The sequence below is a fragment of the Solanum verrucosum genome, unplaced genomic scaffold (assembly GCF_900185275.1).
Source record: "Solanum verrucosum unplaced genomic scaffold, falcon-dt-bn FXZP01000085.1, whole genome shotgun sequence".
NCBI lineage: Eukaryota > Viridiplantae > Streptophyta > Magnoliopsida > Solanales > Solanaceae > Solanum > Solanum verrucosum.
The window spans coordinates 2,035,114-2,059,563 of record NW_026019839.1 but is presented as its reverse complement, the minus strand read 5'-3'; the positions used below and the strand labels follow the sequence as shown (position 1 = coordinate 2,059,563).

At 31.5% G+C, this 24,450-nt stretch overlaps 3 protein-coding genes and 1 non-coding gene across 4 annotated transcripts; 3 read left to right on the top strand and 1 right to left on the bottom strand.

The window, feature by feature from the left end:
- Positions 1–1,139: 1,139 nt before the first annotated feature.
- TRNAR-ACG (transfer RNA arginine (anticodon ACG)) lies at positions 1,140–1,212 on the bottom strand. The gene has a single exon. It is a non-coding gene; the product is annotated as a tRNA-Arg (tRNA).
- Positions 1,213–8,854: 7,642 nt separating this feature from the next.
- On the top strand, positions 8,855–11,993 carry LOC125815204 (GDSL esterase/lipase At3g26430-like). Its single transcript, XM_049494621.1, has 5 exons — positions 8,855–9,173; positions 10,778–10,987; positions 11,069–11,238; positions 11,348–11,618; positions 11,714–11,993. The coding sequence occupies exons 1-5, from the start codon at positions 8,927–8,929 to the stop codon at positions 11,971–11,973; spliced, it is 1,158 nt and encodes a 385-aa protein (XP_049350578.1). The 5' UTR covers positions 8,855–8,926; the 3' UTR covers positions 11,974–11,993.
- Positions 11,994–13,433: 1,440 nt separating this feature from the next.
- LOC125815492 (GDSL esterase/lipase At3g26430-like) lies at positions 13,434–16,057 on the top strand. Its single transcript, XM_049494975.1, has 5 exons — positions 13,434–13,747; positions 14,591–14,816; positions 14,864–15,053; positions 15,134–15,404; positions 15,752–16,057. Exons 1-5 carry the CDS (start codon positions 13,525–13,527, stop codon positions 16,015–16,017), a joined length of 1,176 nt encoding a protein of 391 aa, XP_049350932.1. The 5' UTR covers positions 13,434–13,524; the 3' UTR covers positions 16,018–16,057.
- A 1,661-nt stretch (positions 16,058–17,718) lies between these two features.
- Positions 17,719–24,376, top strand: LOC125814928 (chloroplast sensor kinase, chloroplastic). Its single transcript, XM_049494368.1, has 9 exons — positions 17,719–18,175; positions 20,186–20,347; positions 20,426–20,722; positions 21,160–21,225; positions 21,338–21,406; positions 21,555–21,647; positions 22,083–22,276; positions 23,313–23,586; positions 23,774–24,376. The coding sequence occupies exons 1-9, from the start codon at positions 17,744–17,746 to the stop codon at positions 24,026–24,028; spliced, it is 1,842 nt and encodes a 613-aa protein (XP_049350325.1). The 5' UTR covers positions 17,719–17,743; the 3' UTR covers positions 24,029–24,376.
- The last annotated feature ends 74 nt before the right edge of the window (positions 24,377–24,450 follow it).

Here is a 24,450-nt window from a genome sequence, read left to right as displayed (position 1 = left end):
ATACTTTGAACATGAGTTTACACATCTATATTTAAATATTTTTAAAAAAATATGACACTACTATATATGATCTAGAGAGGGGAGCATGGATTCACGTGAACCCACGGCACCCCCTCTAGATATGCCTCTGTGTCTCCCTTATTACAAGCTCACTGATCTCCAACAGGCTTACACTATTACCTGCCTATACATATTAGGAAAAATTACTTAAATACACAACACTCCATTACCTATTCTCAATATTTCCCTACTCTTTTACTAAAATACAAAAATCCCTTATTTTCTTCCAATTCAACTTAACTGGATACTTTATTAGTTTAAGTATCCGCCCGTTATTAATTAAAGTATCCACGCTGCTATATTATGCATCCGCCCATTAATTAAGTATCCGTGCTGCTAACAACTTAATAATTTAAGTATCCGCCCGTTATTAATTAAAGTATCCGCGCTGCTATATTATGCATCCGCCCGTTAATTAAGTATCCGTGATGCTAACAACTTAATAATTTAAGTATCCGCCCGTTATTAATTAAAGTATCCGCGCTGCTATATTAAGTATCCACACTGCTATATTATGTATCCGAAAAACACTAAAAAAAAAAGATTTTTGGTAATTAATGAAAGAGTAGGGAAAGGAAGTAGTGTATTTCTTATACTATGTCATTTGCCTAATTTTTACCATTTAATAAATAATTCTAATACAACAACCCTCTATGTGTGGGTTTAATTTTTTTTTATAGGACAAATATGTTAATTTGCACGGACTCTTCACTTTCGATGTCACATCCATATCGAGTTCCTAAAATATACTTTTGGAGAATCTAAAACGCATTCATTGACATTTTTGAAGAGTCTGAGCAGTATAACAAATACGTGAAAATTCTTTTAATAAATAATTCTAATACAACAACCCTCTATGTGTGGGTTTAATTTTTTTTTATAGGACAAATATGTTAATTTGCACGGACTCTTCACTTTCGATGTCACATCCATATCGAATTCCTAAAATATACTTTTGGAGAATCTAAAACGCATTCATTGACATTTTTGAAGAGTCTGAGCAGTATAACAAATACGTGAAAATTCTTTTTGACAATAATGAAAGAGTGTCATGGATGATTTTTTCCAAAAAGAAGAAACGACTTCACTGGGGATCGAACCCAGAATCTCTGGTTTCGTAGACCAGCGCCTTATCCATTGGGCCATGAAGTCAACTTATGGTAGTGAAGTACAAACAATTATATTTGAAATAAAACGGATATTACTATTTCAGATGCCAAATAAATCACTCCCTCCGTCTCAATTTATGTGACACTTTTCGGATTTCATGATTCAAACAAGACTATATTTGACCATAAATTTTTTATATATCTTTTAATTATTTTGAATTGCCAATTATTGTGACTTATAGTTTTTTTTTTACGTAGTTTGCAAATATATAAATTTCATTTCAAAAAAATTTAAAGATTCCATGCAAAAATTTCTAGTCAAACTTAAATTGTTTGAATCTCGAAAAACGAAAAATGCCACATAAATTGAGACATAGAAAATACTTCTTTGCTTTCTTTCTTCTTATTATAGAGTAAAAGGAATACGACCTTCTATTAGTATTGTGGAGATTTCTTGTGGTCACTAACAAATTGAATAGAAGAAGAAATTACCTTTAAATTTTTAATGTGTAAAAAAAAAAAAAAAAATCTAGTTTAAAAGGACATAAAATTAAAAACAAATTTATAAGAAATTACGAAACAAAATCTCAGATGCTTGCTATTTGCATTTGTTAATTAGATGCGAAATGAGTACATTTTAACTTAGGTGTATTTACTCTTAATGTGAATAATCCACCCTTTTGATTAAATTTCTCCCTTCATTCAAAAACTTGATTATACAATTTTTTTGATTAATCATTCGAAAATTTGATTAAATTAATATTGTTTGCTCCTTTGATGATTCAAACTCATAGGAATTTATACGAAAAAAATGGTACATAGAGAGAGGTGTCAACCATACCCCACGAATTCTATGAGAAGATACAAAGTACAAGCATACAAATTTCTCAACATGCCTTTGTTTCTGCGTGTCCAAATAACTTTGACAAACTAATTAATCAAATTATTTTTCTCTAGCAACACAATCCTTTTAGTCAATAAATAAAATCACAAAAATTTTAAAATAAATACAAACATTCAGATGAGTTTATTCTATCTATATAAGTAAAGGGATTTTTTTAAAAATAGATAGTTAGTCGATTAATTTTTTTTAACTCACTTAATTGTAATCTTTTGTAGTGCTGTGTTCTCAATGTATAAAACGTATATAATAAATTTATAACAAATATAAATTATATACATATTATACAGTGGTTATATATGCTATGCATAACTCCTTGGTAATTTCTAGTTTCATCTGGAAAATCATAAAAAATGGAACTGTTACAAATTCGATGAAAGGAGATTATACACGGTATACTAACTAAACATAAAAATATTTTTTGGGGCTAATGTATAGTGTAACAATTTCCAATTTTGATTGACACGATTATCGGGTACTAATAAAAATACCTACACAATTAATTAAGGTGAGAGGAAATTATCTTAAACACTATTGTTTTTTGGCATCATATATAAATATGTTATATATAAATAGACACTTAAATTAGTATAGAGTTGAACAAATAGACAAATATCTTAAGTGACAATTTTATATCTTACATGTCGTTCTATGTGTATTATGTTACATAGAATATGTGTGTCTACTTGTTCAATTTAATATAAATTTAATTATATTTGTACACATCTAAAATTGAAGAACATATATGTCAACTGAAATCAAATTAAATATCATATATATTATGAAAATAAAATAGAAGGAAACCAATTAGCTAGGGAGGAGTGCAAGACAGTTGTTCAGAATTCACATGCTAAACAATCCACAGCCCCCCCCCCCCCCCACCCCACCCCGCCCCACGGCTTATGGCTCGTTTTGGAAATAAATTATTTCAAGATTGATTATTTTAGAATTGTTACGTTTATTTTAATGAGGATAAAAAAATACTATAATTTTGTAATAATTGATCTTGAGATAAATATAATTTATTGTGCGATTTATCTCAATCAACCATGACATAAAATCATTTTTAAATTAATCATAGATTAAATTATCTTTTATCCCTCATGCGATACGGCTAATTCTTTGTTTTCTCAAATCGACGTTTTGTTTTATCTTTCTTTTTCACTTTCTGCGCATGCAAATGGTGTGGTACCATTGCTTTTCCACACACTACCAAATTGGATATTACAAAGTGATATTGACTTTATATTTGTTAGGATATATACTATTAATCATATGTTAAGATATAATATTAGTATAAAATAAATATTTATTCAGTTTTAATAAATCATATATTTATTTATGGTGTCTGTTTACTTATATAGTAAATGATTTAGTGTATAGAGTTTTAGCTTATACACAGAGGATTAATTAATCATCGGTTCTTATAAGTATAAAGTTTTTTGTTCACAATTTAGGATAGAAATTGGACATGACATCGGTACGATTGTAGCACAAGATTCTATATAATTTATCTTGATTGTGGGAACGGTATAGTTCCAACTTCTTGTGCTAGTGCATTTTGTATGTATTGAACGGGACCGAGTAGAGATAGTTGCTTTAGACTAACTGACAAAAGAATATTCTCTAAACTGTAATTAAATGTACTTATATATTCTTAATCCTGATATAACTATTATGATCTGTATATATTAATTATCGTTTTGATTTATTAAAAGGTGAGATTCTGAGATGAGTCAATATGTCTGGTAGATTGGATGATAATAATATATATTGGTGAAATAATAAGTTAGTTGATGGAATCCATGTCTCATTATAGAGATTGATTGATATGCCTTTTGAGAAGCTTATAAATTTTCATCGTGTCAAACCTTGCAAGTGAATTTATGAATCCGACACATGAAATAAGTTAAGTAATGCTCTAAAGGAAATTAATCATTGAATTAAATTCGTCAGTAAATTAATTTATTGATTAGTATATGTAATCTTAACATGGGAAATTACACAAGTGTTTAATGAGGAATTTTGAATTATAAATAGAGGAGTGCAATTACGAATTTATAGTGGAATGATTTGTAATTTATAATGGTAAGAATAATTCAAATTAATTATTTGAAATTATTTCCATAATAGGAAGTCTCAGTAATTAATTTTGTGATCCCTACAATGTCCATATTTAACTAGAACTCAGAAAAAATAGAGGAAGAGCGTTAGTTTTGGTTCAACAAAAACGAACGTGTGTTTTTCTTCTTTTCAAGAAAAACTGGGTTTTCTTCTCCTTTTCGGATTGGGAAGAAATTTCTATAAGTAGGGATTCTCCTAACCTAGAAGATGAATCAGTTTTCTAACATACTTGCCCACCCAAGTATTGAGAGAGTTCGAAGGTGAACTTGGGATCATTGTAGAAGACTACATAGCTGCTGTCTATCTTGTGGATTCGCTTGAAGATCTGCCGGAATTCGTTGAAGGTATCTGCTCACGCTTCAAGAGGTAATTCTTGAATTAAATTTCAGCAAGTTTATGTATTCTAGCATAATTATATATGTTCTAATATAAACGATTTAATTATCTATTATTCATATAAAAAGTATGATTTTGGGTATGCTTTCGATGTGCATATAATTTTTCAACAATATTATGTTCCACAAAGTTAATTATAATATGTACTTCCTAGTTTATGTGCACGTTTAAGTGTACATGAACTGTAGCGCAATGTGTAATTTCTTGCTAGAATATATTCTTTCCCTTTTAAGTCAGAGAAATTGAATTCACTTTAATGGATAATTTCTCAGAATAATGCGTCTAAAACATAATTGATTTATTGACGATTTTCATCATCATACGTAAGATTTCGAGGTTTACTAGATCAAATTTAATTATTTTATTTTTTAAAGAAAGTGGTGCAAAAAATCTGCTACTTATATTTAAGATTTTTTAATTTTTTTATTCATAGTAAATTAATTTTTTTTTTTATATACGCATTCTTTTTGAAAATTTCAAGATGCGGATCTTATATTATACTAATTCTATAATCCTTTCATCTAAAGTTTATGTAGTCAAAAAATTTGCCTTTGAAATCTACCAAATCCTTTAACCTAAAACTCCTTTTTTTTTTTCATTGCATTAGGCACAAATTATAAAATTGTATATTTGGACCCAAATTGTGTATATATATATATATATTAAAAATTTACTAAAACAAAAGTATCAAATATGAATTTATAATATTAAAATTCGAAATCCACGTCCAGAAAACTAACCCGGAAAACTATTACCAAATGATGTAGTGTTGCTCCTCTTTTAACCAACATGAAAATATCTTTGGTAGGGAACACTTCCTCCACAATAGGACTCTATGTGGTGTAAATTCAAAATAATCCGAGTTCACTATGAATATCGAACCCTAGATAAAAAAAATTAGCTCGAAAACTGATTTCAGGTGATCATTATCGTGAAGAATGTCTTTTTGTGCTCAAGTGGAATGTGTAACAAAAAGTTTCTATAAAGGCTGAAGCACTGCAAGTTGCCAACTAAAGTGTTTGATTTTTTAGGTTTACAATTCTAAAAATAGAGATAACAAATACCAATAAGCTTATCTCAACCCTACAATAATCACTTGTCACCCAATCACATCTTACGCAAGTAGTAGTTATAATTTACGTATTTCGTAAATTTTAATATACTATATTTTATATATGTATTAAAAATATTCACTAAATGTGTATACAAATTAAATTTAGAATCAATAAATAATCATTGTTTATCAAAGTATGTAAGGAATTGAATATATATTTAGAATAGATCCGTTGAAGATGGTTCAAATATAATCTTACTGCATTTTTTTGTTGGTATACTTTTATATTAACATATTCAATTGTTATTAATGTATTTCGAATCCCAAATAAAAATTAACGAATTACATTTCCTTTTTTAGGAAATAAATCAAGAATATGATTCCTTAATAGTTTAGAATTTATTATTTATGGTAATTTAATTATAGAATTTCTAATTAGTTTAGGATTTGTTATTTATACTATTTAGTTAATTGTGTTTAATTAGGATTTGTTAGTTGTAATTTAATTTGGTTTTGTTAGTATTATAAATAGAAGAGGCCTTTATTACATATTTTCAATCTAAGTCTCTTACCTCTTATTTAATTTGTTCACTACATAGCTCATATACAGAATCATGGCACCAACAACAAGACGTCTTGATGGTGATTTTGGGTATGAAAAAGTATTCTCTTCTCATCTTCTTGATGATGATTTTGGGAATGGAAAAGTATTCTCTCAAAACAATGAAAATAATGGAAAGTTGGAGGGAAAGAAGAATGAATTAGGGGAGGAACTTGAGGAGAAAGACAAAAAGAAGAAAGAGAAGAAGAGTCGTGCGGAGCAATCTTGGGAGAGACGGAAGATGATTCGTGCGGAGCGATCTACGAAGGAGAGGCAGAACATGCAGTTTTAATCATAGTTATCGAGTTTAATAAAACTATTAGTTTTTTTAATTTTTTTTCGCTTTTTTGCTTGCTGTTTTTAGTGTGTTTAGTTTGTTGCAGTTAATCGCTTTTTGGTTGCTATTTTTTGATTCGTTAGGTTTACAATTCTAAAAATAGAGATAACAAATATCAATAAGCTTATCTCACCCTATGATGATCACTTGTCACCCAATCACATCTTACGCAAGTAGTAGTTATAATCGTATTTCGTAAATTTTAATATACTATATTTTATATATGTATTAAAAATATTCATTAAATGTGTATACAAATTATATTTAGAATCAATTACTAATCAATGTTTATCAAAGATATTGGATTAAATTCTTAAGCAAGCATAAGGAATTGAGTATATTGAGAATAGACCAGTTGAAGATGGTTTAAATATAATCAACTGTTTTTTTTTTTTTTGTGGTATACTTTTGTATCAACATATTCAGTTGTTATCAATGTATTAACTATTCAACTGATACATTTATATCAATATATTCAAGTGTATCAGTTGATCGTTATATTTTTTAGGTCAATGTATTCAATTGTATTGTTTCTTGTTATGCATTTGTATTCATATGTTTTTCCTATTGAAAGGCAAGTACCAAATGCACTTCAATAGTTATAAATCCCTTAAATTGTTAAATATTTATATTTGCATCAAATTTTGTATTTTGTATTCTTATGTGTTTGTGTTGAAAGATAAGTACCAAATATATATTTTGTATTGTATTCATATGTTTTTTGAATTGAATGATAAGTACTAACTGCATTCCACATGTGTATACTTTTCAAGAGTTAGAATTTTTATATTTTCTTGTATTTGGATTCAGCTGTTAAATAATTATATTTATATGCATTTTACACAGTTAGGTATTAAAAAAAATGATAATTTTTACGAATACAACAACACGTTTGACTCAAATGAAAATAATAAAATCACACGCAAATAAATACATCAAGAGATTTTAATGCATTAGATATATAAAAAGACTTGATAATTTTTTACGAACAAAAATGAAAGCAATATACATTGACCATAAATAAATATAATAAGAAAATTGAATACATACTTAGCTTATTGGTATTGAATATAAGAAAAATTATCAATATTTATGATCACACACGAATATAACAACGTGTTAGAATAAAAATGAAGATACAAGAAATTTGGTAACATTTGAATACAAGTAAGTCACAATGAATACAACTATGGCACAAAATGAATAAAAGAAATTTGACAGATTTTATATTTAGATTTTGAATTCTTCAGAATATCAATGAAACATATACATTTTAGAGTCCAATTTGAAATAAGAATATTTTTAAGGAGTAATTTATTTTAATTCATACATCTTTTACTTAATTTAATATATTCGTATTTTTGTAGAAAATCACAAAAAAATATAATTGGATATAACAAATAGCAAACTAAAAATATAACTGCAAATTATAAATATTGAAAATATAGTTAAGAATTGTTAATTAAAATCTAATGTTACCTATTTTTTTTATAAAAAAATAATCCTTTTTTTAACATATTCAAAGTGGTAAAAGGCAAGTACTACACTAATTCTAACCTGACCAAATTTGTCCTATCATAATAATCTCAAACCTCGTGAACTTGAAGCCCTACAATAGTTCTTTTCCATAATAACCTCATCATATTTATCTATTTATCGTTATTTTCTATGTGTTCGTTTTTATAACTTTAGTATTTCCTCCACTAATTACTTGTCTAATTTCTTTTTATTTGTCTTTTTTTATTTATCAATTTTGATAAATCAAGAAAGAACAATTTCTTTGTACATAATATACTCTCAATTAATTACTTTGAAAAAGGAAGAACATTTTGAAAATGTTTAATTTTTAATTCATCCACTTCATAATTAATAAGGGTAAAATGATAAATTCATTATGTCAATCTTTATTTTTCTTAATAAGTGTGTCAATTTAAAAATGAACAAATAATTAGGAACAGATGGAGTGTTTAGACCAACTTGCATATATCAACTAATTTTATTTGATAATTATTGCCTTCTATCGGCAACAAAATAATAACTTTAGTATTTAGGTCCATTTATATATTTATCACCTTTATTAGTAACAATTTGCACTTGTCTTAATTAATTTTACGTGATATTTATCATTTTGTATGAGCAACAAATATGAAGTAACTTTATCTAAAAAAAAATTACATAAAATTAAACCATAGTACTCGACCCACGTCATTTTTATTTTTTTTAACTTTTTCCCCTTCATATATATATAAATAATGATAATCTCATCATATCCATTTACCAACTTCAACTTCTTTCTTTTTCTTCTTTGTTTTATAGAATATACTTAATAAATACAATTTCTCTTATGGAGCTTACTAATTACTCAAAAAATGTGGTTCTTCTAGTGTTGCTAATTGTATTTCCATTTTCAATTGCTGCTAAGAGCAAGTCACCGTGTGATTTTCCGGCGGTCTTCAACTTCGGCGACTCAAACTCCGACACCGGTGGATTGTCGGCGGCATTTGGTCAGGCTGGTCCACCCGCCGGAGAGACATATTTTGGTGCCCCTGCCGGACGGTACTGTGATGGTCGTCTTGTTATTGATTTCATTGGTAATTATTATAATCTCACTTAAATCTCAATGTTGATTATTGTTTTGATATGCTTGAACGTTTTTCTAAAATACTCTTTTTAATTTTAAAAGATAGTGATAAAATTTGCATCGTTTTCAGATTTCACTGAAATTGTTATTTCTCAATATTGACTAATTACAACAAATTAAAGTTTTTCTTTAAAATTATTTTACTATGAAGTTCTTCTTACTATTTTATGTTATGCTTGGAATTTCGAAAATCAATTAAATGTCTTTTACCAATTTTTTCTAAATGATTATTAAATATTTTAAATTTTTATTTACTATAGTTTATAGTATTTTTTTTACTTAATTTTTATATTATATAAATTTTTTAGTTAAAAATGGAAAAATATTATGTCAAAATTCATGATAATAGTTTAAAATTTAACTCTGCAAATTTTAACTATATCATATAATTCAAAATTTAAAAAATAATATTCTTGCAATAGTGAAATCATCTTTAGAAACTTGTATTGCTATTAACGTTTAGAGTGAGTTTTTTTGTTTTATACAAAAAATTGATTAATTCAAATTCATTATTTCTAAAATCTATTAAAGAAGAATAATACTCTTAAATATTTTTAATTTTTAAATCTCAAACTCGAGACGAACCATTAAAATTATAGTCAGAGTAGCGGTGGGAAAGGTAAAATGTGACATTTTTTTGTTTGTATTAGGAAGGTTTATTTTAAAGGCTGAATAAAGAATCCACCGACGCTAATAGCTTCTCATGTATTTGAATTGTACTGTTAAATCAAACTGAATCTTTCTTGTGATGAGTGTGTGGATTTGATTTAAGAGCCTTTATTTTTTGGCGTGGGGGGGGTGGGGGCGGGGTGTTATTTTGGGCTTTTTGAGTAAAATTTGTTTTTATTTTTAGAAAAACAGAAGTAGCATTAAAACATACTAACACTGTGTCAAAAATGATCTTTAGCATTAATTAGTAACAATGATTGTCAAATATATACTCCCTCCGTCTAATAATAGTTGTCCATTATACTATTTTGAGATGTCCAACAATACTTGTCCACTTTATAAAATTAATGAATAATTTTATACTTAGTTTCTAATTTACCCTTATCATTAATTATAGTTATTTCCCTATAACATTTTTCAAGACATTGTATTTATTATATTTAAAAGGTGATATAGTAAAATTACACTTCTATTTATAGTTTCCTAAGAAGTGTGCAAAGTTAATAGTGGACAACTGTTGTTGGACAGATTGAGTATTTGTAGCAGCAATTATTACTCATTGTAAACCAATGTAGGTAAAGAATTTATCACTCTTTATTAATGTATATATTTATTATCACTAAAAATTATTTTTGTTATAGTGTAACTAGTTTTGATACTGGATTTGTTTGGTATGGATGAAGATTTTAAAAAAAAATCATGTTCAATTGGTAAAATATTTTGAATAATATTTTCTGTATGAAAATAGGTTCCATTAAAGTAGCTTCTCTTGAAAGTAGAAAAAATAAGTTGCTATAGAAAGTTTTCTACTCTTGGTTTACTAGTTCCACTTATATATTTAAAAAACTATATACTACTAAGCAATATTGATGTGGATTTTTTCAGCTGAAAGCTTAGGAATACCACATCTAAGTGCATTCTTAGATGCATTGGGTTCAAATTTTAGTCATGGAGCCAACTTTGCCACAGCTGGTTCAACAATCAGACCACAAAACACAACTCTTCATCAAAGTGGTTTTAGCCCCATTTCATTAAACGTTCAGAGTTACGAATTCAACGATTTCCTTCACAGGTCTCAGATTATTCGTAACAAAGGTAATAAAAATCTATAGTTCATACTTTGTTCTGTAGTCTAATATTCTTGTTTCTGATTTTTTTTTATAATAATGTGTACAGGGGATGTGTTTAGTAAGTTGATGCCTAAGGAGAAACATTTTTCTCAGGGGTTATACACATTTGACATTGGACAAAATGATTTAACTGCTGGTTACTTCAATAACATGTCCACTGATCAAGTTAGAGCTTATGTTCCTGATGTGATCGATCAATTCAAAACGGTTATTCAGGTACATATGTAATAAGAAATTTAATTTTACATAGTATCAGAGCAGTATTCATCTCACTCAATGTTGAGCACCAGAATGATCATAACGGTTTTTCATTGGTGACTTGCAGGGTATATATAGCCGCGGTGGTAGATATTTTTGGATACATAACACAGGTCCAGTTGGTTGTCTACCATACGTATTAGATCGTCTGTTAATAACAGCAGGGCAAGTTGATAAGGCAGGTTGTGCTTCTCCTTTCAATGAAGTGGCTCAATATTTCAATGCTAAGTTGAAGGAATCAGTGATTCAACTAAGAAAGGATCTTCCATTGGCTGCTCTTACCTATGTTGATGTTTATTCCGTCAAGTATGAACTCATCTATCGCGCTAACAAGCACGGTATGTAAACCAATCATACATCTCATGATCTCTTGTAACACAAATTATTGAATTCTGTTGAACCCGTAATTTACCCCTGGTTGGTGAGTTTATAGGGTTTGAGCATCCATTACAAGCTTGTTGTGGGCATGGAGGAAAGTACAACTTCAACATAAATCATGGATGTGGAAGCAAGATAAAGGTGAAAGGCAAAGAAGTAATATTGGGAAAATCATGCAAAAATCCATCAGAAAGAATTAATTGGGATGGTGTACATTTCACAGAGGCTGCTAATAAATGGGTGTTTGAACAAATTGTGAATGGTTTATATTCAGACCCACCACTTCCCTTGAATATGGCATGTCATAAAAAATAAGATAAGTAATTCAATCAAGATTGTACCAATTGGATAAATTAGTTAACCACTTTTTATCTTTATGGATAAAAAAATCCTAGATCAAATGGATATTGAGCTATTTTGTGGGTGTATTATTAGATTAGATCGATCTGGGAACTAAATAATATTTCAATTTCAAGTAAAAATCTTACTTTGATTCTAATAAACCGATTTCGATTTATGCAAATGTACCTTTTTATATCATTAGGTAGATTTTGTTTCTATTTTTTAAAATTTGTGCAACTATAATTTTTGATAAATTACTCTCAGTTGTAAGACTCCGTGTATTGTTTTTTCTTTAAAATAAAAATAAAAATTGTTTAGTTGTAGTGTCCATGTTTATATGGAATATAAAATAAATTATTTTGTCAAACGTAATTGAGTTATTATCTTAAGTTAAGTAATTATATTGATAAAAAATAAAATTCAATGAATTTACTAGATAAATTATCAAAATTCAATATTGTGATTTAAATATTTTCCTATAACATATTTTTAAACGGTGATCTAAAAGATCTACTAGTCAAAAGAGGATCTTCTATTAAAAAAAAATATTGCAAAAAAAAAAAAGGACCACAAACGAAAATCATGACTTGCTAGGTTGCTTTAATTAGTCTCTTGATTTTTCGTTGTTATTTTCATTTTCAACTATAAAATTGAGTCGCTGGAAAATGAGTTATTGAATGACGGAAGTAAAGTTGTGTGGACATTCAGTATCATTTTGTTTGCCTTTTTTTCCAATTTTTTTTTTATAATCTCTCGTTGATACAGATAAGTCTTGTTTCATAAACTAACCTTATTAGGAGAATAAAACGACTTATAAATTGAATAGAATAAAATATATTTTTAATTTTTCATATATAAAAATAAAAATCTTTTATAAAAAACACAAAAATAATATAACAAATTTGTAAACAACTACAAAACTATATCTCCCATCAAGATATGTTTGTAAATAACAGATCAAAATTGACTGCATAATTTGAGGACCATATGGTCAATTTAAATAGTAGGTAACTGGGTTAGTACAGGTCGAATCCCATGTACATATATTATGTCAATTTAAATTTTTAAAAAAAATCAAGTCACCATTTCCTTGAATTTAGAGTCCGTTTGGATTGACTTAAAAAAAATAGTTTTTAAGTTAAAAATAAAAAGTCAAACTGAAATGACTTTTATGTCAAAAAATAAAAAGTAGGGGGAAAACCTACTTTTAGTTTTTGACTTATTTTAAGTCATTTTTTACCTTGTCAAACACTTTTCAACTTATTTTAAGTAATTTTTGATTTATTTTTAATTATTTTTCATATTTGTCAAACACTTCTAAAAATTTAAAAACTAACTTAAAAGTAGATTTGATCAACCTTTAAGCCAATTTAAAACCTCTTAGTAGAATCAGATAGTCTTTCAAGCAATAATTTAAAAAAGACTACATATTTGTCTCAATTTTGAAAAATGGAACAATCAATCAAAAAAAAAAAAAAAAAAACCTTTTATATGTTTGGCATCTAATGTAACAGAATATTTGTTATGACCATGGTAACACAAATCTTGATTGTATTTTTGTGTTTAGTGCCAACCCAAATCGTAGGCAATTGCAATTTTGCAGCCATTTTCAACTTTGGTGACTCAAACTCAGATACTGGTGGCCTTTCAGCAGCATTTGGACAAGCTCCTTATCCCAATGGTGAAACTTCCTTTCATGCCCCTGCTGGTCGATTCTCCGATGGCCGTCTCCTTATTGATTTCATTGGTAATCTAAAATCTCCTCTTATTACTAATGGATTATTACATAGTTTGTACCATTAAATTGAATAGACACATACGTTCGTGAAATAACGATGAGTGTGTAGTCCTTTTTTAAGATTTATAAATATATGAACTCTCCTGAAGTAACATAAGGAAAATATGTAGGTATAAACATATATGAACTTTGTTGTATCCCTCCTAAAGGGAATTGCTTGTATTGTATTTTTCCCAATCTGTATACGGGCTATTTTTTTATTTTTTTTGGGGAAAGTTGATTTACTACACTTCAAAGTCATTTCTTCTTCGATTATGTTTCCTATTTTATTAACAACCAACTGCAACGAATGCCTTAGTTCTTGCGTTTGGTATGATTTCATTTTCCAAAAACTATTTTCCAGTGTTTGATCAGATAGTCAAAAAGTTTAAAGATGAATAATGATAATTAGCAAACATGATATTGCCTTGATGAAATGTTTGAGTATTAGAGATTGATTATAATGTCTAAATAATTGTGTAAGCGGTGATATGAAGTTAAGAGTTGAGATAACTGAGAAGGAAAATGACTCTCCCCGATAAAGTAAGGGTAGTCATTTTTTTTATAACAAGGGAAACCGCAGCCGCTACCCTTTTGGAGTGCACAGGTTAAAACCCCAGCTCCTACATTTTTTTCTCTTTTGGTGGAAAATGTTTTCCTCAAAAAATATATTAAGGTGTTTGGTTACTAGGAAAGATTTTTTGTCATACTTAACACAACTTTGAGACAGAGGACAAGTTTTTGTTTTCTTGTTATGATTTGTTTGATCAGCTTCTGATGTTTTTTTGTGTTCCTGATTTTTGAATTTGCCAGCTGAAGGCTTAGATTTGCCTTATCTTAGCGCGTTTCTTGATTCGATTGGTTCCAACTTCAGCCATGGAGCTAATTTTGCCACAGCAGGATCAACAATTAGACCTCAAAACACAACCATGGGCCAGAGTGGATACAGTCCAATTTCACTGGACGTACAAGGTGTTCAGTTCACAGATTTTCATACAAGATCTCAGATAATTCGCCAGAAAGGTACTAGCTTTATTGCGTATACTGCAGATGAGAATAGTATGCTTTTATTTTGGAACAGGCTAGAGTTTTGTTGTTCTTCACAGGAAATATCTTTGGCCAATTGCTTCCCAAGGAGGAAGACTTTTCTCAAGCATTGTACACGTTTGATATCGGACAAAATGATCTCACCGCTGGCTACAAGCTTAATATGTCCACTGATCAAGTAAAGGCTTATGTTCCTGATTTGCTCTTTCAGTTATCCAATGTTATAAAGGTCAGTAAAAGTAAACCAATCTATATTAGTTATTTACTTATTTTTTCTCTACGAGTTTTGTTCATTTTCTATAAATGCAGAAAGTATATGCAAAAGGTGGTAGATCATTTTGGATTCACAATACTGGACCAGTAGGTTGTCTACCATACGTTATGGACCGCTTTATGATCACAACAGCACAAGTCGATAAGTATGGTTGTGCTAATCCCTTCAATGAAGTGTCAAAGTACTTCAACCTTCTGTTGAAGAAAAGTGTTGTTCAGCTCAGGAAAGAACTTCCTTTAGCTGCATTCACTTATGTTGATGTCTACTCGGTTAAATACTCGCTCATCGGTCATGCAAAGAAGCTAGGTAATCTTATGATCTAACATTTTTATCTTGAACTTGAATTCATTTTAATCTTTTTCATGGCATTAGCTTCTAGATTTTGAAGTCTTATGTAAATAAAAGACTTGCAGACTGTAGTACTAGTTATTCTTGGATCAAAATTTTCATAGGTTATGCGGCATGTTTAAGACCACAAGATTAAAGGACATTTTGTTACATTTTATGTATCTTTATTTCAAGACCACAAGATTTAGAAGTCTTCTTTACTTTCTTAAACTCCGTGTCAAATCAAAACCAAACAAACGAGTAACGAATTGAGACGGAAGGAGTAACTAGAAATGCATATTTAAAGGTTCTATGTGAAATGACAGGATTTGAGAACCCATTCCTAGCTTGTTGTGGCCATGGTGGGAAGTACAATTACAACAGATTCATAAAATGTGGAAGCAAGAAAGTGGTGAACGGAAAAGAGATAGTGATTGCTTCTTCATGCAAGGATCCATCAGTTCGGATTAGTTGGGATGGAACTCACTTCACAGAAGCAGCTAATAAGTGGATATTTGATCAGATTGTTAACGGCTCGTTCTCAGATCCTCCAATTCCTCTGAGTTTGGCCTGCAACAGAGTTAACCATTGAATGTTTACTCTTTTACATACTGTCTTATGTTTCTTTCCTATTTGGTTTCTATAGGATTGACTAATCTCCTCTGGTTCATTAACTACATATAGTTTAATGAGTGTCATTTGACTGAAATACAACCTGATTCATTCACTAATAGCTGAGAAAAGGTTTGAGGATACAAATGTTCAACTTTTCACCTTACTTTTTCTTTCAATACTATGACGATTCATTTCACCTTGAGACTGCTCTGGCGTCATGCATTTTTGTGTTTTATATGTAATAGCATCTTGATTTCTTAAGTCCGTGGTTTTAAAGGACGTAATAAGGAGGTATAAAGATGGTAACGCCCTGAATCAGTCAAAAAGCTTATTGATTTGATTCATTCTATTGCATTTTTTTGGGCGAGAAGGAGACTGTGTCACCCCGGCATTGGATTTTCCGTTGGTTGATTCTTGAAATCACCTCAGGCCAAACGGAGATTGACCCTAGAGTGCAAAGGCAGAGGAAACTACCAACATTGTAATATCATTCGCCTCCCTTGAGCTAGCTTTTGGGTGTGAGTTAGACTCAAAACCAAATTTAACAAAATTCATATCATTTTCAAGTCACACAAACCTTTGTTTACTTTCTGTACTCCCCATTTTACCGATGTGGGACTTTTTACAATAGGATCATAACACAACCCAACTAATACTTAATCAATGGATCCTAAAACTGAATATTAAAACTGCAATTCATAATACCTACTAGGAAAGTCGTTGGTCTCTAAAAATATTGAAGACAAAACTGTTTACGGGGTATTCCCACAGATACTAATAAAACTAAATGTGGGATCCCACAGGATGATAGGCGGATAAGCTGGACTACAGGCAGAGCAAGGCTTTCTGTGATAAAGGCAGTATAAGCATGGAAATACATTTCACAAATAAACATGAAAATCATATAAAGTTTGAAAATAAACATAAGTTGATAACTGAAACTATAAGCTGTAAATCATGAAGTTGAAGCTAACACTTCAGTTATGTTAAAATAAAAAATACTTTTCAAAGTACACAGAGTTACACATATTGACTCGCGTATGTGTAAGATCTAGCAGCACGTATAGGGGAGTGTATGCCTATCTCCCCAACAAACAATAGCCCCAATGAGCTTGGGGTAGCTAACACTAGCCCTCATGGCACTCACACAGGGAGAGATCTTTTCTGAGGCTGGAGGTAATCACATCAATAGTTGAACAAGAACTGAGAATAAATATTGAAGGTAACAATTAGTGAGCGACGTGAACATATATATATATTTTCAAAAACTAAGCCAAGTAACACACAAGTCACATATACTATCACATACTACATGTCTATTATTTCATTTCTTTAAGTTTGTAAATTATAAAAAATGTGATGAACTAAGCACTCTCTTGCTTCTACAAGAACTTAGTCATAAAAGTCGTTCTCTTTTTTAGTCATTTCATCGAGAACATAAAAGGACATAAAGTTCACTTTCAGATGTATCATATATATATATATATATAATGTTTAAATGTATTTCACAAAATAAATAAAAAAATTAAGATGTATTCACGTTGAAAAATGAATGTAAAAAAAAAAAGAGATAAGGAAAGAGAAATAAAATTAGTTACTAGTTGGACCCACATTTATAAGACCCTCGTGGACCAATTGAACGACGGCATTGGACCGTTTTCCTCTCAAACAGGCATTCGCATTGAAATCCGATCATAAAGAAAATGCTGCTCTCTGCATTTCCTCCGCAGAATCCATTATCCAATCCCACCCCACCCCCTCACTACCCCCCTACCCTCCTCTTTTCCCCCTCTACCTTCTACAAAACTACAACTGTTCACGCGTCTTCCCAGAGGCTATCACCACTCACTCTCACCAACGCCGCCGCTACTTCCTCCACTACTCTCCGGCACGTGAGTGGCACCTGCTCCGAAGACGATGGAGACGGCGACGGAGACAGTATGGTTACTTCAGCGTCAGCTGTTGCTGCGGCGATACGGAATGCGTCGACGTCGCCGGTGGAGTTCGTTCAGACGATTGAAAAGGATGATGGTAAAAATAGAGGTTTGGTGCTACCTAGTGTTGATTTTCAGAGACTCTGCCTTGAACAATTGGAGCTGTTTTGCCGTATAGTTCATCCTGACTCTGTTCTTTCCGTAAGAAACGTTTACCTTGTCCTTCAATTAATGATTTGATCGAAAGAACATTTCTATATTACAAGTTAGTTTCATTAGCTTAAGCATCTTTATGTTTATGTCTATTATTGCTGGGTGTAATGCTTTGGATCATGAATTTAAGCAGTTCCTACCTACTGTACGAAACTCTGCTTGCTTTTCTACTTTTTGAGTTGAGATAATTTTCTACATTCTTCCAGCTATAGTCTTCAGCAATCTGTACTGCTTTAGCCCTTATTAAGTTCATTGTGCCTTTTATTAGGTCTCCTATTTCCTGAATTGAGTGCAAGAAGGTCTAATACAGTGAAATTTTCAGTTTAGTTTCTGTGCTGCGCTTGCCTATTAGTGCTTGTACTTTTGTTTTCTCTGCTCTTCGGCAATTACATTGGTGTTAAGTAGAATATAGTTCATTTTTCTTTCAGGTCGAAGTTGATAAGGGAAGTCTAGTGTTGAGCAATACTATAGCATGCAACATGCTCTACTTTTCCTTTTTAAGAAAACGAGCTTCCACCATGAGCAGTAGGCAATGGTAGTGGAGCTTAAGTGTCTTAAGGAACTTTCATTCTTCTTCCACTATCTGGCAGTATGTGCTGGTAGAGAAGAATGACATGATGCTCTCTTTAGATCTAGAGATACTGTAGAGATTGTAAACCGAAAGACGGCTTTAAATTAACTTTTGTAATCTGTTACATGATTTCTTTCTCTTTTTTTGTTCTATTGTTATTAGACAAGACCTGTAACATGAATTTTCAGCGTAACCACTGAGACATTGGCAGTTTTTATCTTCCACTGCAACAAATTTCTAAAAATCAGTACTAGCAGGTAGACCCAACTGAGTAAAGTCATCTCAAATGGCCAATTGGATGAGTTGCCATCAAGTCGGGAGTAGTGGTTGATCCATTGATAGCCTAGTAGGGAAGACATCTTATGAAACATTTAAAAGGTGAAGTATACTTTTCCTAGGACTACAACCCCTCTTGTGGATATCATCAACTGGTCCTACTTCGGGCAACCTGAATCTGTATCCTCTTCCACACATTATTTTGTTCTTTCATTTTCACCAGTTTTCTTGAACCCATTAGAAATAATCTAAAAGTATGGACAAACTAGAGTCCTCATAAAGGAGTGGTCCAGAATAGTGTTTTTAAAGGTGCACTTAAGCCCTGAAGCAAGCTCAAAACATGTTGAGCGCTTCGCCTCACTTAATGTGCACTTCAATCTCGTCATCTAGCTTCTAAGGTATATTTTTCCTTGCCAATGAGCCTCTTCTGAAAAGGCGATACTAAATAACTGATATTTCACTTTATCGAAATATTTTTCTCATTTCTTTGTTCATATATTTTTATTTTTCTAATTTCTTTGTTCATATATTTTGTCATTCCTGCTTATAATTAATATATATATATATATATATATATATATATTGAACCTTGGAACTTTTTTTGCGCTTTTTGCTTTTATCATTTTCTCCCTTTACGCCTTTTTTCATTAAAGCCCACACTTTATTTATGATTAAGCCCCAATGAACCGTAGGGCTTTTTTGCGCTTTTTTCTTTTGGTGACACTGGTCCAGAAGGTTAGATAAACTTGTGACACTGGATTGGATGCTCAAAAATAAAGTTCTGTTTGGAACAATATAAGTGATTAGATTGAGAAGATAAAGGAATGCTAACCATCTTATTATCCTTTAACAATATAACATTGACAAATCAAATGAAACCAAGTTATTTTATTCTTACTATAGTACTTTGCTTAAACTCTATTTTACTTTGTTTCATTTGATAACTCTCAACATCTCCCATGTTTGGTTGGGTTTCATGTGTTGTGAACAGCGGATTATCTTTGTCCTATTTTCTTTTGGATTTTCTAAATTATAGAAGGTCAAGAACCAAAACCAAAACTAAAGAGGAAAGTCCCCTGGCTCTTGTGGAGATATAGACTTGAAACAATTTTGCCTTTCTACTTTGCTTGTGCTAATCTAGTGAATTGCAGGTTTATGTAAGACCAGCTGGTAGCTATGTAATGGACCGCCTAGAGTTGCAGCGGGTTATTTTACATCCACGTGTTAATGCGACTGATCTAGTGATTCTAATTGGTAACTTTAGCATTCCAGCAGGCTTAAGAATTGCTGAAGCAGCTCTTTCAAGGCAAGAGGTACATCAAATAATTCTTCAAATTTATTTTGCACTGAATTATGACTTTACTGTGTTTGACTAGTCTTATTCATCTTAGGCAGAGTTACTTCCCGAGCTTGGAGCTGTGGTGTTCCCTATGTTGAAACACCCATTTATTGTTGGATTTTTAGTTGCGGAACTCCCAAGCACTACATGGGATAAGGGAGGGCTTAATGTTAAAGGATGGCCTGCCCAGGAGGAGACTTTTCCTTTACCTCCTAGCACAGATTTGAAATCATTGAATATCAAAACTTCAAGTGACCACTCCTTTGAGATGTTAAAATTTACAGCTGAGCAAAGATTAAATGCAATAAATATTTCTCGTTCACTTGCAATGGCTTATGTCATGGATCAGGTACAATACTGATACGACAAAGGTGCTAAAAATATATGATGTCTAGAATTCACTACATTGATCTACATTCTTCTTATATATAATTATTTCTTCTAAAATATGTAATTACTCTAACATCCAAAAACTTGTAATCGTAGTATCTGATTGAACTTAATGAATCTTTGTATATGTTTGTTACCACCATGGAAATAAAAGAGAAGGAACCAAATCTAAACAGATCCTAAATATAACGAAAATATTGACATATATGGCAATAATGTTGACACTATTACATCCTTTTAACTATTTTGTGTTTATTGCCATGAAATGATTTCTTCTTTGAGCATTTTGTTATTTATTATTCTTGTTCTCTTACTTTCCAGTTATGCACAGTAGTTTTGTCATAAATCTATCTTTGATATATTTTTGTCTAAAACTAACTAACGCGACCCTTTCAGAAATCAATTCTGCTCCAACAGTCCACTTGGCAAAATAATATCAGGATGAGCAACTTGGTTGAGCAAGTAAGATTTGCACTGCAGCTGCACCTATATATGCCAGCAGTTTGAGGTTGTGACAATGTACACTATACAGATTAAGAAAATAATCATTTTTTTATGAATCTTTAATGTGCAGATTCGGGGTTCTCTTTCCAGTATTCGAACTTTGAGTAAGATGTTATCTGTTCAGATTAGAAAGAGTGAGGTATGTGGCTCAAGAAATTTACATCCCCAACTTTTTCTTTATCCTGCTTCACTTTCTTTTGCCCCCAAATAATCGGTTACTTTTTAGTGAATTTTTTTTTAATCATACTTCTAATGAAGAGCTAATCTACTCATATGACCCTATGCAGATTTCATATGACATTGTTCAAGACATTTTGGAGCAAGGTGATTGCTTGAGTGATACTCTTAAGGGACTCCAGGATGCTGTTTCCTTAACAAAGGTATTTCACTAACTGTGCCTCTCTCTCTCACACTGTTCTTCTGTGTGACTCTGACTGAGAAAGGAGGGAGAAAGATTGAGACGAGCCCCCTTATATGTTTAAAACAGCTATGACTTTCCCGGAAACTTGGAAAGGGTACAAATTGAGTTCATTCAATGCTAAGAGCAAGTTGGCAGCTTCAACAGGACGGTGTAAGAGGACGTAAACTCTTGTCATGAACTAAAATATCTAGCTCTGGAGGATATTCATAGTACTAACAGATTGAAGTTATCAAAAATCACTTAGAATAATTGCAAAAGATAAACGTCCAATGATTGTTGAAGGTCCATTTACACTTCGCCAGCTTTGTTTGCCTTAGTTTTTTGTCTTGCCTATTGGTGATTTTGAGAATAACAAAGATGAAATATTGAATATATTGGCTTATACCTTTTTCAGGCTAATATAATGCGCTATAGTGAAGAAACATTGAAAAGGATGCCTAAATCAACTCATCCTGATCATGAGTCGGTGAGGTCACAGTTATCCGATAACTTGTCTCAAAAGCTAGAATCTTTCTCTTTAAAATCCAAGGATCTAGAAATGCCAATGCCACCTATTGCTCTTGCCCCTTTACGCCAGGAAGGAATCAGGTACACTTTTGGCATTCAAACTATTTTCGTTCTAGAGACCTATGGTCTCGAAAGCTATTGCATTATGTCAGCTTCAAATAATGTTTATGTATATGACAGCACGGTACATACTAAATAATTATAATATCTCCTACTCTCGTCCTCCAGCCATCAACTTCCCGAAATTTTTGCTTGACGGTTCTCCTTTCTGTGGTTGCCGGACACTGCAACACAAAATCAGTGTTATTATGGAGTAGATTAGGAGTTCGGGAGATGGTTCTCTTCTTGTAGCCTGTGGTGCTGATTCGTTAAGAGAGGACCTGCAATCTCTCGAGTTAAAGTACTAAAAAACTGGAATAATTTTCTGCACACATTTTATTGAATTCAAACAACTGCCTAAAAATAAGGAAATAACTTCCTAATACTCCCTCTATTCCAATTTATGTACTGGTGTTTGACTGTGCATGGAGTTAAAGAAAGAAAGAAAAACTTTTGAAACTTGCGGTCTAGAATAAGCCATTAATATTTTGTGGCTATATATCATCATTAAGGGTAAAATGGACATTTTAAATTTATATTGTCACTATATGTAGAAATGTGTCTTTTATTTTGGGAACTGACTAAAAAGGAAAGAGTGACAAAAATTGGGATGGAGCAAGTACTATTGGAATGAGTAAGTGGAGGAATAACTCCCTACTGCAAACCACTGCTACAAAGAAATAGGAAACAATAAACATAGCTTACAGACAAGATGAAGTCATCATTTTATTTATTTTTTCAAAATTTGCATGTGTGAACCTTTGGTAGACTTAAGAGGTTGCCAACACTTTCCATCCTGTTTCTCCCTTAAGCTTGCCTATATTGATGCTTCTTGTATTGGGCGACGAGTCCGGGAATACTATGCAGATTGTCCTTTTTTTTCTAGTTTGATGCCATATGATGATTTATGGAGTCTTCGATTGTGTGCTGGCGCCTAGCTTGTGGAACAACACTTCGATTTTGGAGAATGCTGATTATTCCTTTTTTTGTCTTTTCCTGTCATCTCCTTCCTCAAAAGACCATGCAACATTTCTGATGTACTGGTGGATTTGGTGGGAGCAGTGGTGCCTTTAGCACACGAGCAGAAGAGAGCTGTTTTACTTTCTGAGGTTCCAAGATCTTTACAGGTACCCATTGAAGAGCCTGCTCTACGCCAGGCATTGGGTAATTTGATCGAGGGTGCTTTATTGCGTATACAAGCTGGTGGGAAGGTTGAAATCATTGCAACCGGAGCACCTGCAGGGGGTGCTCTTGTTATAATTGACGATGATGGCCTTGATATGCACTATATGGTATGTGTCATGAAATCTATTCAATATCATGATCACCGAGACAATGCCTTATATTAAGATGATAAAATGTGGCACTTAAATGCGAATATGAACTTAATAATAGCAAAGGAGTGTGCTCATGACTAAATTTATCAAGTGGCTTGTGTGTGATAGAATTGAAGTATTGTGTCTTTTTACTTTTGTATAGACACAGATGCACTCTCTAGCACCTTTTGGGGCAGACTTATTTTCTGAAGATAGGGTAGAGGACAACATGACATGGAACTTTGTGGCTGGACTAACTGTTTCTCAAGAAATACTGGAGAGTTATGGATGTGTAGTGCGGGTGATCTCACCAAGAGTAACAGATGCTGCAATTGGAACCGGAGGAACCCGCATAGAACTCTGGTTTCCCTCTTTTTCTGCTTCATCTGTCGTAGATGGCCCTTCTCATGAGGCTTAACAAAGATTGGGGATTCCACTGTCATTTATCTAGTTGTTTAAAGAACAAAAACATACAACAAATTCCTGCTTCATCCTTTGCAGATCCTGAGATGGATAATTTGAAAAGAGCTTGTATTTTAAAGATTCACCTAGTGACACAAATCTGCCAAATGACTATTTCCTCTCCTACTGGGATTGAGCAAAATGAAGGTATAGTTGATAATACCAGAAGGATGGATGCTGCAGGAGAATTTAGGCAATCCTTCTTTTGGCTTCGTCTAACACTTCCTCTTGCTGGTCAAGCCTTCTACAGAAAAACAATGCTAGAAGACTTCTGTATATACTTTAGCATAGTAGTTATTTCCATTATCGGTTTATTATCCGGTGTGTTGCCACAAAATATTGTGATTGATTATGAACTAATTGCATGGGTAGAATCTG

Coding starts and splice junctions, on each gene's coding strand:
- LOC125814928 (XM_049494368.1), top strand. CDS start 17,744: ATGCTGCTCTCTGCATTTCCTCCGCAGAATCCATTATCCAATCCCACC. Junction 20,723..21,159: donor TGGCTTATGTCATGGATCAG/GTACAATACTGA, acceptor CGACCCTTTCAG/AAATCAATTCTGCTCCAACA. Junction 22,277..23,312: donor TTACGCCAGGAAGGAATCAG/GTACACTTTTGG, acceptor CTTCCTCAAAAG/ACCATGCAACATTTCTGATG.
- LOC125815204 (XM_049494621.1), top strand. CDS start 8,927: ATGGAGCTTACTAATTACTCAAAAAATGTGGTTCTTCTAGTGTTGCTA. Junction 9,174..10,777: donor TCTTGTTATTGATTTCATTG/GTAATTATTATA, acceptor GGATTTTTTCAG/CTGAAAGCTTAGGAATACCA. Junction 10,988..11,068: donor TCAGATTATTCGTAACAAAG/GTAATAAAAATC, acceptor TAATGTGTACAG/GGGATGTGTTTAGTAAGTTG.
- LOC125815492 (XM_049494975.1), top strand. CDS start 13,525: ATGACCATGGTAACACAAATCTTGATTGTATTTTTGTGTTTAGTGCCA. Junction 13,748..14,590: donor TCTCCTTATTGATTTCATTG/GTAATCTAAAAT, acceptor TGAATTTGCCAG/CTGAAGGCTTAGATTTGCCT. Junction 15,405..15,751: donor CGGTCATGCAAAGAAGCTAG/GTAATCTTATGA, acceptor GTGAAATGACAG/GATTTGAGAACCCATTCCTA.